The sequence below is a fragment of the Podarcis vaucheri genome, assembly GCF_965113315.1.
Source record: "Podarcis vaucheri genome assembly, chromosome: 18".
Classification (NCBI taxonomy): domain Eukaryota; kingdom Metazoa; phylum Chordata; class Lepidosauria; order Squamata; family Lacertidae; genus Podarcis; species Podarcis vaucheri.
The window spans coordinates 9673812-9690177 of record NC_138756.1 but is presented as its reverse complement, the minus strand read 5'-3'; the positions used below and the strand labels follow the sequence as shown (position 1 = coordinate 9690177).

The 16366-nt window shown below is 48.4% G+C and overlaps 1 protein-coding gene across 5 annotated transcripts in view; it reads left to right on the top strand.

The window, feature by feature from the left end:
- The window catches only part of SBNO2 (strawberry notch homolog 2), an 89539-nt gene that overhangs the window by 36983 nt on the left and 36190 nt on the right, over positions 1 to 16366 (top strand). For 4 of the 5 annotated variants that reach the window (XM_082206249.1, XM_082206247.1, XM_082206248.1 and 1 more), the window contains one exon: positions 15886 to 16044. In XM_082206249.1, the coding sequence (XP_082062375.1) occupies positions 15886 to 16044 (159 nt within the window). Of the gene's footprint in view, positions 1 to 5256; positions 5562 to 15885; positions 16045 to 16366 lie in introns of those variants that run through there. The other variant, XM_082206250.1, reaches the window with a different exon arrangement.

Genomic DNA, 16366 nt, shown 5'->3' with positions numbered 1-16366 from the left:
TGCCTCGCAAGACGAAATCAATTCGTTCCACGAGTTTTGTCGTCTTGCGATTTTTTTCGTCTTGCGAAGCACGGTGTCGGGAAAGTTTTGGAAAAGCTTCCAAAATCACCAAAGTCTTTAAAAACCTCAAAAAAGGCTACCACACCGCGTACTATGAGTTGCTCCTCGAAGTCAAGTCGCAACTGTCTTAACGGTGTTAAGAAAAAGGAAACAAACTTGCAAGACGTTTCCGTCTTGTGAAGCAAGCCCACAGGGAAAATCGTCTTGCGAAGCAGCTCAAAAAACCCTTTTGTCTAGCGAGTTTTTTGTCTTGCGAGGCATTCGTCTTGCGAGGTACCACTGTATCTTCATTCTCTAGCCATTCTGTAAACTTATTAAGGAGGTGCTTTGAGTAGAGTTTACTAATCACACTTAATAAGCTAATCGGCCTATAATTCGCTGGGTCTCCTCTGTTGCCCTTTTTATAGATTGGGACTATTGTGGCTGTTCCCCATTCCCTTAGGATGTGGCCAGTGTCATCTATGTAGGTGAAGAGGGTGGCTCAGAAAGGTGACCCACCCACCCTGACTGCAGACGTAATCAGCTGACCCGACTGCACCTTGAGGCGCCCAAAGACAAGCCTTACCTGCAAGGCACTTATTTTCCTTGGAAGGGTGCCAAGTGCAGGAACTTAAAAATAAACCAGGCTTTCAATCACTACCAAGTAATTGGATGCACCCCATCAAATCCACCCACGTCTCGCCTGCCAGCTCCAGGACCAAAAGGAGGTGGAATAAAGCCAGATTCCGTGCGACACGAAGTCGCGCCCTAAATCAGAATACCAGAACGCGAGAGGCGCTTTTCATCTATTGATAGCTGCTTCTTACCTTGCCGGAGGGAGGCTTGTCAGCAGCTGTTCACGTGGGGCGAGTTTAGAATGGGGTCCCCCTCCCACCATTGCCTTTTATGGCACAGAGGTCCTAAAGTATTTAAGCGAGGCTATAAACAAACTGTTGTTGTTGTTGCTGCTGCTGCTGCTGTTATAATTCGTTACCCGCCCTTCACCCACCCAGGTTGGGTTGCAACAATTAGAATGCAACATTAATAATACAGCGCAATATTACCATATTTTTTGCTCTATAAGACCTCCAGACCATAAGACACACCTAGTTTTTGGAGGAGGAAAACCAGAAAAAAAAATATTCTGAATCCCAGAAGCCAGAACAGCAAGAGGGATCGCTGCGCAGTGAAAGCAGCAATCCCTCTTGCTGTTCTGGCTTCTGAGATAGCTGCGCAGCCTGCATTCGCTCCATAAGACGCACACGCATTTCCCCTTACTTTTTAGGAGGGGAAAAGCGAGTCTTATAGAGCAAAAAATACGGTACACAATTGGCCTGCAGCCAATCAGAAGCCCCACCAGACGTTCAGGTTCCAGAAGAACATTCGCAAACTGGAACAATCACTTCCAGGTTTGCGGCATTCAGGAGCCAAAACATTTCTCTTGCAAGGCGTTTGGGATCCAAGGTTCGACTGTATTGTGTTTTAATCTGGAACCTTAGGGTGAAGGGTTGGGAAGGAAGGAAGGAAGGAATCTTAGTCCTTAATTCTGTGAGACCCCTTTTGCTTTGCACAAACAAAGCAACAGGATGGTAGCAGCCAGTGATAAGGGACAGGGAATCTTCCAATGCTTTTCGATTTTTCCCGTTCCGTAAAGTTCTTTGATAACAGCAAACGGGTGCCAGTTGCAAAGGACAGTCTGGGACAAGCATGGCAGTTCCAACGTTTTTGTCTTTGACAAAAGCCATGCTTATTTTTCCCTGGCCTTTGGCACACACGCAAACGTATATATGCATGTATATTATATAAATATATAGGCCCACTCTACTCTTGTGAACGTAATTTGTTTTAAGCTGGTTTTAATACTGGGGTTTTTTTAGTTTCTCCAAGCTGCCCTGAGGGTCTTACAACGGTGAACCGTTGTAGTAGGTAGTGATAATAAATGCCAAATTAGATCAGCCTCCAGAGCACCAGAAAAAGTCTCCAAAGCGGTATAGAAATAATAATAATAATAATAATAATAATAATAATAATAATAATAATATCTCTCCAAAAGCTGCCTAAACATTCCATTTTGGAAATTGTAACCTTGGTTTTATAGGGACACGGGTGGCGCTGTGGGTTAAACCACAGAACCTAGGACTTGCCGATCAGAAGGTTGGCGGTTCGAATCCCCGCAACGATGGGGTGAGCTCCCGTTGCTCGGTCCCTGCTCCTGCCCACCTAGCAGTTCGAAAGCACACCAGCACAAGTAGATAAATAGGTACCGCTCCGGTGAGAGGGTAAACGGCGTTTCCGTGCGCTGCTCTGGTTCGCCAGAAGCGGCTCAGTCCTGCTGGCCACATGACCCGGAAGCTGTACGCCGGCTCCCTCGGCCAATAAAGCGAGATGAGCGCCGCAACCCCAGAGTCGTCCACGACTGGACCTAATGGTCAGGGGTCCCTTTACCTTTAACCTTGGTTTAAGGAGCTGTTGGGTGCCTGGCATTTATATATCTGAGTTTCTAACCCTGCTTCCGTAAAGGTTCAGCCAGCTGAAGTTTTAGTTGGCGGCTCAACTAAAAAGAAAAGCCTGAGGAAACGAGTCTAACCTAATATAACGGTTAATCACAAACCCATAAGGAAAGCGACCTTATACTGAGTCAGATTGAGCTGGCAGCGGCTCTCCAGCCTTGCCCGGAAAGGTTTATTTCCCCCCGTTTTCTTAATCGACCCTGAGCCGCCGTGTTCCCCTTTAGAAACGACAGCGCAACATTTGTAACGAAAGCTCTCTTTTTTACAATAAACTTTTATTGAAAGTTTTTCCACGTAAGATACAATAAAAATCACACTGATCTAAGAAAGAAAAATAGAAAGGAAGGAAGTGGAGGAAAGGAAGAGAACGAAGAAGAAAAGACAGGGGGGCGGGAGAGGAGGAAAAGGAAGAGACTAAAGAAGGAAAGAAAGAGAGAAAAAAGAGGAAAAGGAATAAAGTCCTGTATTAAAATTGAAGTTCTGATTTAAACAGGAGGTGGCCCTTGTTGTTGTTGTTGTTTAGTCATTTAGGTGTGTCCGACTCTTCGTGACCCCCTGGACCAGAGCACACCAGGCACTCCTGTCTTCCACTGCCTCCCGCAGTTTGGTCAAACTCATGCTGGGAGCTTCGAGAACACTGTCCAACCATCTCGTCCTCTGTCGTCCCCTTCTCCTTCTGCCCTCCATCTTTCCCAACATCAGGGTCTTTTCCAGGAAGTCTTCTCTTCTCATGAGGTGGCCAAAGTCTTGGAGCCTCAGCTTCAGGATCTGTCCTTCCAGTGAGCACTCAGGGCTGATTTCCTTCCGAATGGAGAGGTTTGATCTCCTTGCAGTCCATGGGACTCTCAAGAGTCTCCTCCAGCACCAGAATTCAAAAGCATCCATTCTTCGGCGATCAGCCTTCTTGATGGTCCACCTCTCTCTTCCGTACATCACTGCTGGGAAAACCAGAGGTGCCCCTTATACAGAGTCAAATTGTTGGTCCATCTAGCCTATGGCGGTTTGCAGTGGCTCTCCAGGATTTAAGGCAGGGAATTTTTTGGTCGGCAACCTGGCATCGGGAGATCTCCATGTGGTCACAATTAAAAAAAGCACACTTGGGGGATTTCTAGACCTGCCGATGCCACCAGGGACGGAACCTGGCTCCTTCTACATGCCAAGCAGACCCTCTGCCCCACAGGTGTAGCACCAGGAAGCTGGCACGCGGCGAGGAACAACCAAAACATCCAGCGTTTAACTGGCGACGCTTTTTTCTTCTCTTAGTTGCTGTTTTGTTTTCTTCTTAAACCCGTGCCTCTTCTAATTGCAAGCCAAGGGCAGCTTTTGACCTGTGCAAACAGCTTCCCCCAATCCTTCTCGTGACACCCCCTTCTCTTGCAAGAGTACAAAAACGTAGGTGTTCGTCATGTGTAATTTTTTTTTATTTTATTTTAAACAATCAACCCACCATCCTTCCAGAAATTGCTTCTTGCATGTTCATGATTCATAGAATCATAGAATCATAGAGTTGGAAGAGACCACAAGGGCCATCGAGTCCAACCCCCTGCCAAGCAGGAAACACCATCAGAGCACTCCTGACATATGGTTGTCAAGCCTCTGCTTAAAGACCTCCAAAGTAGGAGACTCCACCACACTCCTTGGCAGCAAATTCCACTGTCGAACAGCTCTTACTGTCAGGAAGTTCTTCCTAATGTTTAGGTGGAATCTTCTTTCTCGTAGTTTGGATCCATTGCTCCGTGTCCGCTCCTCTGGAGCAGCAGAAAACAACCTTTCTCCCTCCTCTATGTGACATCCTTTTATATATTTGAACATATAAATATATATTCTCTTGCAAGAGTACAAAAACGTAGGTGTTCGTCATGTGTAAAATTTTTTTTATTTTATTTTAAACAATCAACCCACCATCCTTCCAGAAATTGCTTCTTGCATGTTCATGATTCATTCTGGCTCGCGTCCGTTCAAGATTACCACTTCCACAGGCCGCGTGAACCAGTAGCGTGACACTTTTTTTTTTAAAAAAAAAACCTTTCTAAAGAACTATTTTCTGGCGCGGATTGGGCAAGGGGCTTTTTGCAGGCTCCGTTATGGCTTTTTTTTTTGAGGGGTGGGGGGAGAAAGGGCAACGAGGAACAGTTCCTGTTAGGTTCCCAGAGGTTGTGGCAAAAGTTGTTGTTTACTATTATTATTAATAATAGCAACAACAGAAAGATGCCACCCTGAGAGCAGCTGTTTGGGTCTGGAACGGAAGCTTCGAAAGTTCCCTTTTCAAGCCAGCCTTCGCTGGCAACACCCCAGGAGCCCGCCTTCTAAATTTAGCCTTTATTTGGTTTGCTCTTTTCCCAGGGGGTGGGGGTGGTTGTTGGCGGGGAGGGGGAAACGCAACTTTTAAAACCTTAAAACTTAACACGGGGCCTGAGCCGGGTTGGGTTGGGAGCGCTGGGAGGAGATGCCAGCTTCGCTTTTGGGCCCCCGAACCCAAACCCCCTTTCTGTATCCTTTTGTTTACAGTGGCTCTGTGGTTTAAATTACACGACATACAGTAATTCTGCTGTCATTGCCAGTAATTTCACTGACTTACCAGGCAGGCTTCATTTCCTGAAAGTCAGACGGGCGGACTTAGAGGAAGAGTGCACCCTCCTCTTCGTGACTAAACCAATCCGATCGCAGTGGGGGTGGTGGGCTGGGGTGGAGGGAAGAGACCGGCTTTTTCTGCCAGGCTGCCTTCATCAGACAAGCCTCTTCTTCCTCCTCCTCCTCCTCTTCGTCTTCTTGGCGCCCTCCCTTTCTGCAATTCCGTGCCAATTCTTTAGACAATTTAAAAACAAAAAAACCAACCTTCCAATGCTCCTCTCCTGACAAGCCCGCTGTCATGAGGCAAGACTTGTCGCCCTTGGGTGCCGAGAAAGTCCACTTCTCCACTTTGCCAGGGACCAGCTCGCCTCGCCTCGCCTTCCATGCCGGCTTAATATGTCCCAGATGCAATTCTGGCTCAAGTTTGCGTCGCTCTTCAAGGTAACTTTCTGAAAAACATTATTTTTTTAAAATTGCGTTGACGTTTTTACAAACATACACACCTTTTTGTGTTTGCATTGGGAGCCCCGCTTTGCATTCTTGGCATTTCAGAGCTGCGGGCGCTTTGAACTTTGTGTTGTCTTAAATTTCAGGTGTTTCCCACCCCCTCCAGGGTGCTTTGCTTGTGGGGGGGCGGGGGCGGGCAGGAGGGAATCAGCCAAACAGCAGCAATTGATCAGATGGTTGCAAAGTCCACGAAACTTTTTATGGAAAGATTGGTGGAGGGCTCTCTCTCTCTGTGTGTGTTTGTTCTGTGCCACGGCAGCGTTCGAGGAAGCAAGAACGGGATATTTTACGGAGAAAAACCCTGTTGTCAGGGTGAGGTTTGGAGAGACGGTCAGGAAGGGGGGGGGGTTTCTATAGCGTGCAAAAGTGCACAGGGGTAGGTCTGCGCAGCTTTGACAACCGGTTCTCCAAAGAGTCTGTGCTTTGAGAAAAAGTTTTTCAGCCCCGAGAGCGGAGAGGGGAGCAGCTGCCAGCCTCAGATGTTTTTCGCTCCGCAGGTATTTCCCTGCCTTCCGACATCCAGCCGCCAAGAGCCCGACTTGCACAATTACAATGCAACCCCCCCTAACCGCTTGATTTCTCTTGACTTGCAAGACTTTAGAGCCTTAACTTTCAGGGATCATGGCAACGGATACAGCTGAGAAACAGGGGCAGGATTAATACAAAGTTAAGAGGACCTGGAAAAGAAAAACCTCTTGATTTGGCTGTTCAGTCATCTTCCAAGAGTCTGCAACCTGTCTTTTATCTGGAGGGTGTGTGTGCGTGTGTGTGTGCGTGTGTGTTTTAAACCGGTCTCCAAACATTGCCTCCTGCCTCCTTGCTGTAATTTATTTCTCAATTAAGTTTGCTTCCTGCTATTCCTCACGTTTCTGGGAAGCGCCGTTTGTGAGGATTCCCCCCAGCCTGTTATTATTAGCCTTGTGAGATTGGTAGCCTTGCTGGTTGTACGTGTTTTGATCCGGGGTTCCCGGGTCCTGCAAGCAAGATACGAAATGTAGAGAGCCCTGTTAAAACCTAACACAGCCTTTCTCAAACTCAGGTCCCCGGCTGGACTACAACTCCCATCCCTCACAGCTACAAGGACCAGTCAGGGGTGATGGGAGTTGTAGTCCGACAGCATCTGGCGACCCAGGTTGGAGAGAGGCTGCTAAGAGCTTGGATCCAGACCCTGGCGTGCTTAGAGTAGACCTTTTGTAATTAATGGGGCTTAGGTTACTCGGGAACTAATGGAAGTTCTATTGACTTCATTGCGCCTGCTCCACACATGGCAAAGACCGGATCCAGCCTAATAATGCCTTTCGCACTTTGAAAGTGCTGGACTAGGATAGCGGCCAGTGGTCAGGAGTCCAGGTTGGGCCATCGGTCTGATCCAACAGGCTCTTCTAGTGGGTTCGAATCCTGCGGTCATTGCTTCCTCTTCGCCTGACTCAGAGGGCAGTTGCAAGGGTGAAGTGGTTTGCGTCCCTTAGGAGGACGCAGGAAAGTTTGCGGTGAGGCTGAGAGTATTCCCGCCAGTGAGATGCAACTCTCAACAAAATCAAGCAAAGAAGTCTGTTTCTCTTAGTTATTACCAAACTTTTTTCCTTGTCCTGTTAGCTGCCCAGCACAGCTTGACTGGAACAAAAAGCTAATTGGGACAAACTAGGGCTTAAAATGCAAATTAGACTCGCTTCTTAGTGGGGTGCCAGAGATTCAGGTTTTGAAAATACACCAGTCTTCTCAGGCAGCAAATGAGGTGTTCAGTGTGACCTAGAGGCTGCCGTAGCCCCACACATCCCAGCACGGCAGCTTCTGCTTTTAGCGTTCCCCTATTTCGGCTTTTTCTAGGCTGGTTGTGTGTGAAGTTCCTGCTCTTTCCCCCCACAACATAGCGCAGTTACGGAATGCTGTATTTTGAATGTGGACACGGGCAGGACCAGGAGGAAATGTACGTACAGTGTACTAAATGTACTAAAGTGGTGCTTCAGGTTAAGAACAGTTTCAGGTTAAGAATTGACCTCCGGAACAAATTAAGTTCTTAACCCGAGGTACCGCTGTATACGTAATAAGCCTGCCTCTCATCTCCACAATGTGGCATGGCCGCAGTCGATCAACGCTCTGCAGAAAGTAATTCCACATTTCCTGCAATAAAGTCCTCATTCGTGCAGGGGATATCTAAACCGTGGATCTCGCTTCCAAAAGATGCTGCCAACTTGAAAGGCTTTTAAAGGAGGATTAGGCAAATTCATGGAGGGAGGGGAAGGCTGTCAATAGCTGCTAACCCTCACATTTGTGCTCTCTGCCTATCTTCCGAATCCCCAGTTGCTAGAAACTGCAGGAGGCGAGAGCTGAGAGTTGCTCTTGTTCTCCAATCATAGAACTGTAGAGTTGGAAGGGACATCCGGGGCTCATCCAGTCCAACCCCCTGCAATGCGGGGATCTCAACTAAAGCATCCCTGACAGATGGCCACCCAACCTCTGCTTAGAAACCTCCGAGGAAGGAGAGTCCATCACCTCTCGTGGGAGTCTGTTCCACTGCCGAACAGCTCTTACTGTCAGAAAGTTTTTTCTGAATGTTGAGCCGAAATCTCCTTGTAACTTGAAGCCATTGCTTTGAGCCCAACCCTCCAGAGCAGGAGAAAACAAGCTGGCTCCCTCTTCCATGTGACAGCCCTTCAGATATTTGAAGATGGCTCTCATATCTCCTCTCAGTCTCCTCTTTTCCAGGCTAAACATACACAGCTCCTTCAACCATTCCTCATCAGGCTTAGTTTCCAGACCCTTGATCATCTCAGTTGCCCTCCTCTGCCCACCTTCCAGCTTGTCAACATCCTTCATAAATTGTGGTGCCCAGAATTGGACGCAGTATTCCAGGTGTGGTCTGACCAAGGCGGAATAGAGCAGGACAATGACTTCCCTTGATCTGGACACTAGACTTCTGTTGACGCAGCCTAGAATAGTGGTTTTTTTTTGCTGCTGCATCATCACACTGTTGGCTCATGTTAAGCTTGCGGTCCACCAAGACCCCTAGATCCTTTTCACATGTACCGCTTGCGGGGGGGGGGGGATTGCCCCGATCCAGCAGCCCCTTCTTTGGTTTGCTTTTGGTGGAGATGTGGCAGGAGAATGCGTTGGGCTGAAAACTCCGCTCAATCCCTGCCCGTTCATCTTTCCCCCATCTCACACTGGAGAGCCAGTGTGGTGTAGTGGTTAAGAGCGGTAGACTCGTAATCTGGGGAACCAGGTTCGCGTCTCCGCTCCTCCACATGCAGCTGCTGGGTGACCTTGGGCCAGTCACACTTCTCTGAAGTCTCTCAGCCCCACACACCTCACAGAGTGTTTGTTGTGGGGCAGGAAGGGAAAGGAGAATGTTAGCCGCTTTGAGACTCCTTCGGGTAGTGATGAAGCGGGGTATCAAATCCAAACTCTTTTTCAACGGTCATCTCAAACTTTGGTCCACTGCAGCAAAGCCTCTCCTCTTTCGCAGCCTCCGCTTTTCCCCGCAGTCTCTCCATTGCTCAAGGTGCAGAATATCAGGGCATTATCCCCTTGCGTGGAAAGCACACAGGGAAGGTTTTTAACAACAACTGCTGCCTGATCCCGCCACCTGAATCTTCTCCTGAACATACTGCAGGGTTAGGTTGCAGGTGTTGTTTGGACGTCCAGCGGCCAGCAGGCTCAGTGGTCAAGGACATTGGTAGCTGGACTCCCAGTCTTCAGAAACTCAGATATATATGTTAATCACTCAATGGCATTTTAAACCTCAGTTACAGTCGCCACCATGGAATGTCTAGACGCCTCTCCCTCTCATTTTTATTACATTTTCTGTTTTACAGTTTAGAATACTTATTTAAACATCCTTAAAATATCAGTGGCTTCCCTTCTTCTCTTTCCATGGTTCATTTTGCAGACCACAAATCCCTGCATATTTTACATAAACTAAACCATTCAGTATTCCATTATTGCATCCGTCAAAACTTAATTTACACTGCTGAATTTATCTTAATGCTGCCAGCGTTTTCAAGTGTGCACAATTTCCCCCCATACATTCAATAAACATTTCCCAACCTTCTCTAAATGTATGTTCTTCTTGTTCTCTTACTGTATGTGCTAAGTCTGCAAGCTGCACTCATTCCATCAGCTTAAGTTGCCGTCCTTCTTTGGTTGGGGACATTTTTGCTTTCCCCCTATTTATTTACCTACATAATTCATAGAGCTGCCCCATAGCAGAAGTGCTTTAGGAAGCCAGTGGGGTGTAGTGGTTAGAGTGTTAGACAATGGCCTGGGGAATCAGGGTTTGAACCTCCACTCCGTCAGGAATCTCACGGGGTGACCTTGCCTGCCTTGATCTACGTCAGGCTTCCTCGACCCTCCAGATGTTTTGAGACTACCATTCCCATCATCCCTGACCAGCGGTCCTGCTAGCTAGGGATCATGGGAGTTGTAGGCCAAAAACATCTGGAGGGCCGAGGTTGAGGAAGCCTCGTCTACGTCCTACACCCTGTCTAAACATGCTGGCTCTTTTAGGGTTTTTTTTTTTTAATTGGGTTTCTGGTTTTGTTTTGTTTTTATGTGTTTTATATTTTATGTGAACCGCCCTGAGACCTTTGGGTATAGGGTGGTATACAAATTAAATAAATAAAAAGAATAATAATTGCTTCTCCACACCCCGGCCCAATTCCCTGCAGATCATTCTCGCCGTAGTTTGGTCCACCTAAGCCTAGAGTGGCTGTAGCAGAAGGGAATAGCCCCTGTTTCCCCAAGTCTGAATGTCCGTCATCTCCAGGCGGAGCAGAGGAAGACCACGGTCTTTAACCTGGGGGGGGGGCAGGTGTGGGCAAGACTACAACACCCATCATCCACAGCCAGCTTCGCCGAGGATGATGGGCTTCGTATTCCGCCCGCTTCTGGAGACGCTTCAGGTTGGAGAACGCTGGTGAGAGCAGGACAGATCCAGCGGTCTGACTCGGTGTAAAGCGACTTGCGGTTCAGATCAGCTCTTTTATGGCCCACGGGGGCTAGAACGTTGCTTTGCTTCTAGGCGAAGGCTGGACGCCCACGATAGCTTGCCAGCTTCCTGTGTTTCATCTCCCACCTGTTAGGCTGCTCCTGAAACATTCCTACAAGCACCCAGTGAGGCTACTCGAGGGTAAGCAGGGTAGATCCGACATCCCAGAGCCAGGCCAGTTGGACAGGAATACCCGGTAAAATGGGTGTGTTCGGGAATGAGTGTTTGTTTGTTTTTATTGTTCCTCTTCTGATTTTCCACATTCCTGGGGTGGTTTTTTTATCTTACGAAACGATGCCTTCTGATTCCTTTGTACCTGGGCAAAGTCCCCTTGTTTTTTAACCTCCTGTTCCTGGGGACTTGCCCAGACAACAACGGCCCGTGTGTGTGTGGTGTGTGTGTGTGTGTGTGTGTGTGTGTGTGAGAGAGAGAGAGAGAGAGAGACATCTAGCACAACACAACTAGGAGGGTGGTGATCCGGAAGCTTGCGATAACACGCCAAGCAATTTATATTTTTACACTGCCTTTCAGGACTCTGGGCAGGTTGCACAGATTAAAACGACGCAGGCAAAATACCCGAAGCTAAAAACGGATGGAAGGCAATGGTTAAAAAGAGCAAATGAAGCTCTTAACTAGAATTAAAACAATTTAAATAAACCCAACTACATTAAAATGCAGATAATAAAAACACCTTCTTTCCTGAAGAAGGAAAAAAGTAGTAGTCTTGTTGGAATAGAACAAGAAGGGCTAGCAAGGAAGGAGCCAGCTTTGCTTCTCTACGAAGGCAATTCCCGAGTTCAGATAGGCAAACTAACTTGTCGGTCTTATGGGGAAACCCATTATCAAGCATCTCAACCTGCCCAAACCTCTAAGTTTCCACTAAAGGCAGCAAGGGTTCTGTCCCACCTTACAAGGTGGCGCTGTGGTCTGAACCACTGAACCTCTTGGGCTTGCCGATCAGAAGGTCAGCGGTTCGAATCCCCGTGATGGAGTGAGCTCCCATTGCTCCGTCCCAGCTCCTGCCAGCTTAGCAGTTCGAAAGCACACCAGCACGAGTAGATAAATAGGTACTGCTGCGGCGGGAAGGTAAACAGCGTTTCCGTGCACTGCTCTGGTTTCCATCACGGTGTCCCGTTGCGCCAGAAGCGGTTTTGTCCTGCTGGCCACATGGCCAGCCATGGGTAGGCAAACTAAGGCCCGGGTGCCGGATCCGGCCCAATCGCCTTCTCAATCCGACCCACGGAGGGTCCGGGAATCAGCATGTTTTTACATGAGTAGAATGTGTCCTTTTATTTAAAAGGCATCTCTGGGTTTTTTGTGGGACCTGCCTGGTGTTTTTACATGAGTAGAATGTGTGCTTTTATTTAAAATGCATTTCTGGGTTATTTGTGGGGCATAGGAATTCATTTTGTTTTGTTTTTCTAAATACTGTAGTAGTAGTAGTAGTAGTAGTAGTGATAATCATCATCATCATCATCATCAACATGATCATCATCATAAATTTTTACCCCACCCATCTGGCTGGGTCTCCCCGGCCACTCTGGGCAGCTCCCAACAGAATAAAAAAGTGATAAAATATCAAACATTAATAACTTCACTAAACAGGGCTGCCTTCAGGTGTCTTCTAAAAGTCAGGTAGTTGTTTATTTCCTTGACATCTGATGGGAGGGCATTCCACAGGGTGGGTGCCACCACCGAGAAGGCCCTCGTCTGGGAATCGGGCAGGAAATAGCACCTGGGCAGAATTTTGCTGAATCGGCAAAATGTATGGGAAAACAAGTAGGGCAATTGAAAAAATAATTGGGGTGGATGGAAGAGCTTAACAACTTTGATCCATTTATCACTTTGGGGAATACGGCAACGCGAGGAATTCCTGCGGCAGTAAAAACAATGGCACATTTCGGAAAGCTCAGCAGGGTCCGGAATGGGTCCTGATTGGACGGGGGACCTCATGTTGAGATTTCCTGCATTAAAGGGGGTTGGACTAGATGGCCCTCGGGGGGGCCCTCCCAAATCCCAGAAAGAAGCAGGATATGGCTGTGCTTCAGTGGTGGACCCTGCTCTTTGCAGGCTGGAGTCTAGCAGGTTCATTCACAAGCATCCTCTGTCAAAGAAGTTCTCTGTTGTGATGTGTGAAGGTCTCTGGATTAGTATTTTGAAAGAGAGGGGTGTACATTTGCAATTCGGAAAGCTGCTCCTTTTCTGTGTGTGTGTGTGTGTGTGTGTGTGTGTGTGTGTGTGTGTGTCTTGGGAGGCTTGTCGCTGCTGGCTTTTTGCATCTTCATTTCAGGTCTTGTGATTGATGTGGAAATCGTTCAGCTTGGTTGCGTGCCTTTCAGTGCTTCCTTTGTTGTTTACGGCTGATTTGGCCACATTGCCGCTGTGCACTTTTTCATGTTGCAAGAAGCCTTGAGCATGGTTTGAAACTCTGGAAAGGTGGCATGCAAATGAAATCACTGTATTTTTCACTCTATAAGATGCACCAAACCACAATATGCACCTAGTTTTTGGAGGAGAAAAATAAATAAATTCTGAATCTCAGAAGCCAGAACAGCAAGAGGGATCGCTGCACAGTGAAAGCAGCAATCCCTTTTGCTGTTCTGGCTTCTGGGATAGCTGCGCAGCCTGCATTCGCTCCATAAGATGCACACACATTTCCCCTTACTTTTTAGGAGGGAAAAAGTCAGTCTTATAGAGCAAAAAATATGGTACATCTCTCCATGTGTGCACAAACACACACCAGACTTCAGGTTCATGAATTCCCTCCCTCTCTCCTTAAATTAAAAAAGTTAAAGGGACCCCTCACCATTAGGTCCAGTTGTGGCCGACTCTGGGGTTGCGGCGCTCATCTCGCTTTACGGGCCGAGGGAGCCGGCGTACAGCTTCCAGGTCATGTGGCCAGCAGGACTGAGCCACTTCTGGCGAACCAGAGCACGGAAATGCCGTTTACTTTCCCGCCGGAGCGGTACCTATTTATCTACTTGCACTTTGTGCTTTCGAACTGCTAGGTTGGCAGGAGCAGGGACCGAGCAACGGGAGCTCACCCCGTCGTTGCGGGGATTCGAACCACTGACCTTCTGATCAGCAAGTCCTAGGCTCTGTGGTTTAACCCACAGCGCCACCCGCGTCCCTGGGCAACTATTTAGGGAGACCCTAAAATGGCGGGTTGGGGGAGGGCGGAGACGAGCTGCCTTGAGCGTGTACTGCCTTGAGCTTCCTGCAGTCAATCAGAATCTGTGCTTTGGTTTCCGAATGTTTTGGAAGTCGAACGGCCTTCTGGAACGGATTCTGTTTGACTTCCGATGTACCACTGTATAAAGCAGGCATAGGCAACCTCGGCCCTCCAGATGTTTTGGGACTACAACTCCCATCATCCCTAGCTAACAGGACCAGTGGTCAGGGATGATGGGAGCTGTAGTCCCAAAACATCTGGAGGGCCGAGGTTGCCTATGCCTGGTATAAAGGTTATTCACAAACCCATAAGTGAACACAGGAAAGTTACCTTATACTGAGTCAAACCGAACTGGCAGTAGCTCTCCAGCCTTGCCTGGAAAGGTCCTCCCCCCCCCTTTCTTAATTTTTCATTTAAAAGATTGATAGTCTTTTAAAACAAAACCTCTGGATTGAACCTGAGCCGCCGTGTTCCCCTTTAGAAACGACAGCGCAAGATTCATAACGAAACTATTTTTTTTTTTTACAATCAACTTTTATTGAAAGTTTTCCACGTGAGATACAGTAAAAACCACACTGATCTAAGAAAGGGAAACAGAAAGAAAGAGGAGGAAAGGAAGAGAATAAAGAAAAAAAAGAAAAAAAAGAGGAAAAGGAAATGACAAAGTCCTCTATCAAAACTGAAGTTCTGATTTACACAGGAGGTGGCCCTTATACAGAGTCGAATCGTTGGTCCATCTAGCCTATGCTGGGTTGCAATGGCTCTCCGGTGTGGTGTAGTGGTTAAGAGCAGTAGTCTCGTAATATGGGGAACCGGGTTCGCTTCCCCGCTCCTCCACATGCAGCTGCTGGGTGACCTTGGGCCAGTCACACTTCTCTGAAGTCTCCCAGCCCCACTCACCCCACAGAGTATTTGCTGTGGGGCAGGAAGGGAAAGGAGAATGTGAGCCGCTTTGAGACTCCCTAGGGTAGTGATAAAGCAGGATATCAAATCCAAACGCCGCTTCTTCTTCTTCTTCTCCTCCTCCAAGTTTTAAGGCAGGGAATTGTTCGGTTGCCAACCTGTTTGGTCGCAATTCAAAAAAGCGCACTTGGGGGATTTGTAGACCTGCAAATGCCACTGGGGACGGACCCTGGCTCCTTCTACATGCCAAGGAGGTCCTCTGCCCCACAGGAAGCTGGCACGCGGCAAGGAACAACCAGAACATCCGGCGTTTAACTGGCGGCGCTTCTTTCTTTCTTAGTTGCTGTTTTGTTTTCTTCTTGAACCCGTGCCTCTTCTAATTGCAAGGCGAAGGCAGCTTCTGACCTGGGCAAACAGTAGGCCCCGATCCTTCTCTTGACATCCATTTCTTTTGCAAATACAGAGCCTCCTACACTCCCATCTAATTCTATCGGCCGGATATTGCTGTTATTTATTAAATTTATATACCGCTCTCCATCTGTAGGTCTCAGGGTGGTTCACAACATTTAGGGTGGGGGTATCTGGGTGGCGCTGTGGGTTAAACCACAGATCCTAGGACTTGCCGATCAGAAGGTCAGTGGTTCAAATCCCTGCGACGGGGTGAGCTCCTGTTGCTCGGTCCCTGCTCCTGCCAACCTAGCAGTTCGAAAGCACGTCAAAGTAGATCAATAGGTACCGCTCCGGCGGGAAGGTAAACAGCGTTTCCGTGTGCCACTCTGGTTCGCCAGAAGCGGCTTAGTCCTGCTGGCCACATGACCCGGAAGCTGTACGCCGGCTCCCTCGGCCAGTAAAGCGAGATGAGCACCGCAACCCCAGAGTCGGCCACGACTGGACCTAATGCTCATGGGTCCCTTTACCTTTTAATCCTGGAATAATTAGGAGGTGATAAGTAAAAAACAATCTCCGAAAACACTATTAACAAAGCAGCGGTCCTACTCGGGAGGTTTTTAAGCAGAGGTTGGGTAGCTGTCAAGGAGTCTTGAGTTGCGGTTCATGCATTGCTGGGGGTTGGTCTAGATGAGCTCTGGCAATCCCTCCGAACACTACGAGTAGTCTGTGATTCACTGTTCTGGTGGGTGCCAGGGTGGCACAGCTGTATTTCACGATCCTCTCTCTCTCTCTCCCTCTCTCTCCAGGATTCTACGTTCCCCACCGATCTCTCCAGCAACTCCCTCTTCTCCTCCCCGGCCGACTCCCTCTCGGACATCGCCGACGCTCAGGAATTCCTCCCCGCCGACAGCCTCAGCCGCGTGCCGACGATATGGGACATCACCCCGCAGCAGAACCAAATAGAGGTCTGTCCCTGGCCTTCCCACCCTTCGCTGTGTCGCAACGCCTTCCCGTAAACTTGCACACAACCTCCTGCAGTAATTGGCAGCGGTGCTCTTAACTTCCTTTCCACCATTGCCCCGTCTGGTGAAACCGGGCGCTTTCAGACTTGCCCGTGCGAGCGGCACCGATGGGTGGGCCAATTACCCACTCCCCGCTGATAGGAACAAAACCCACAGCTAGCTACCTGCGGGCTTGACACCGCTGGGCTTTGAAACGCACAAAACTTCCCCCGCTTTTCTCTCCAGCTTCCTGTTGGTAATTGTGACTCAGGCTTCCAGTAATGGA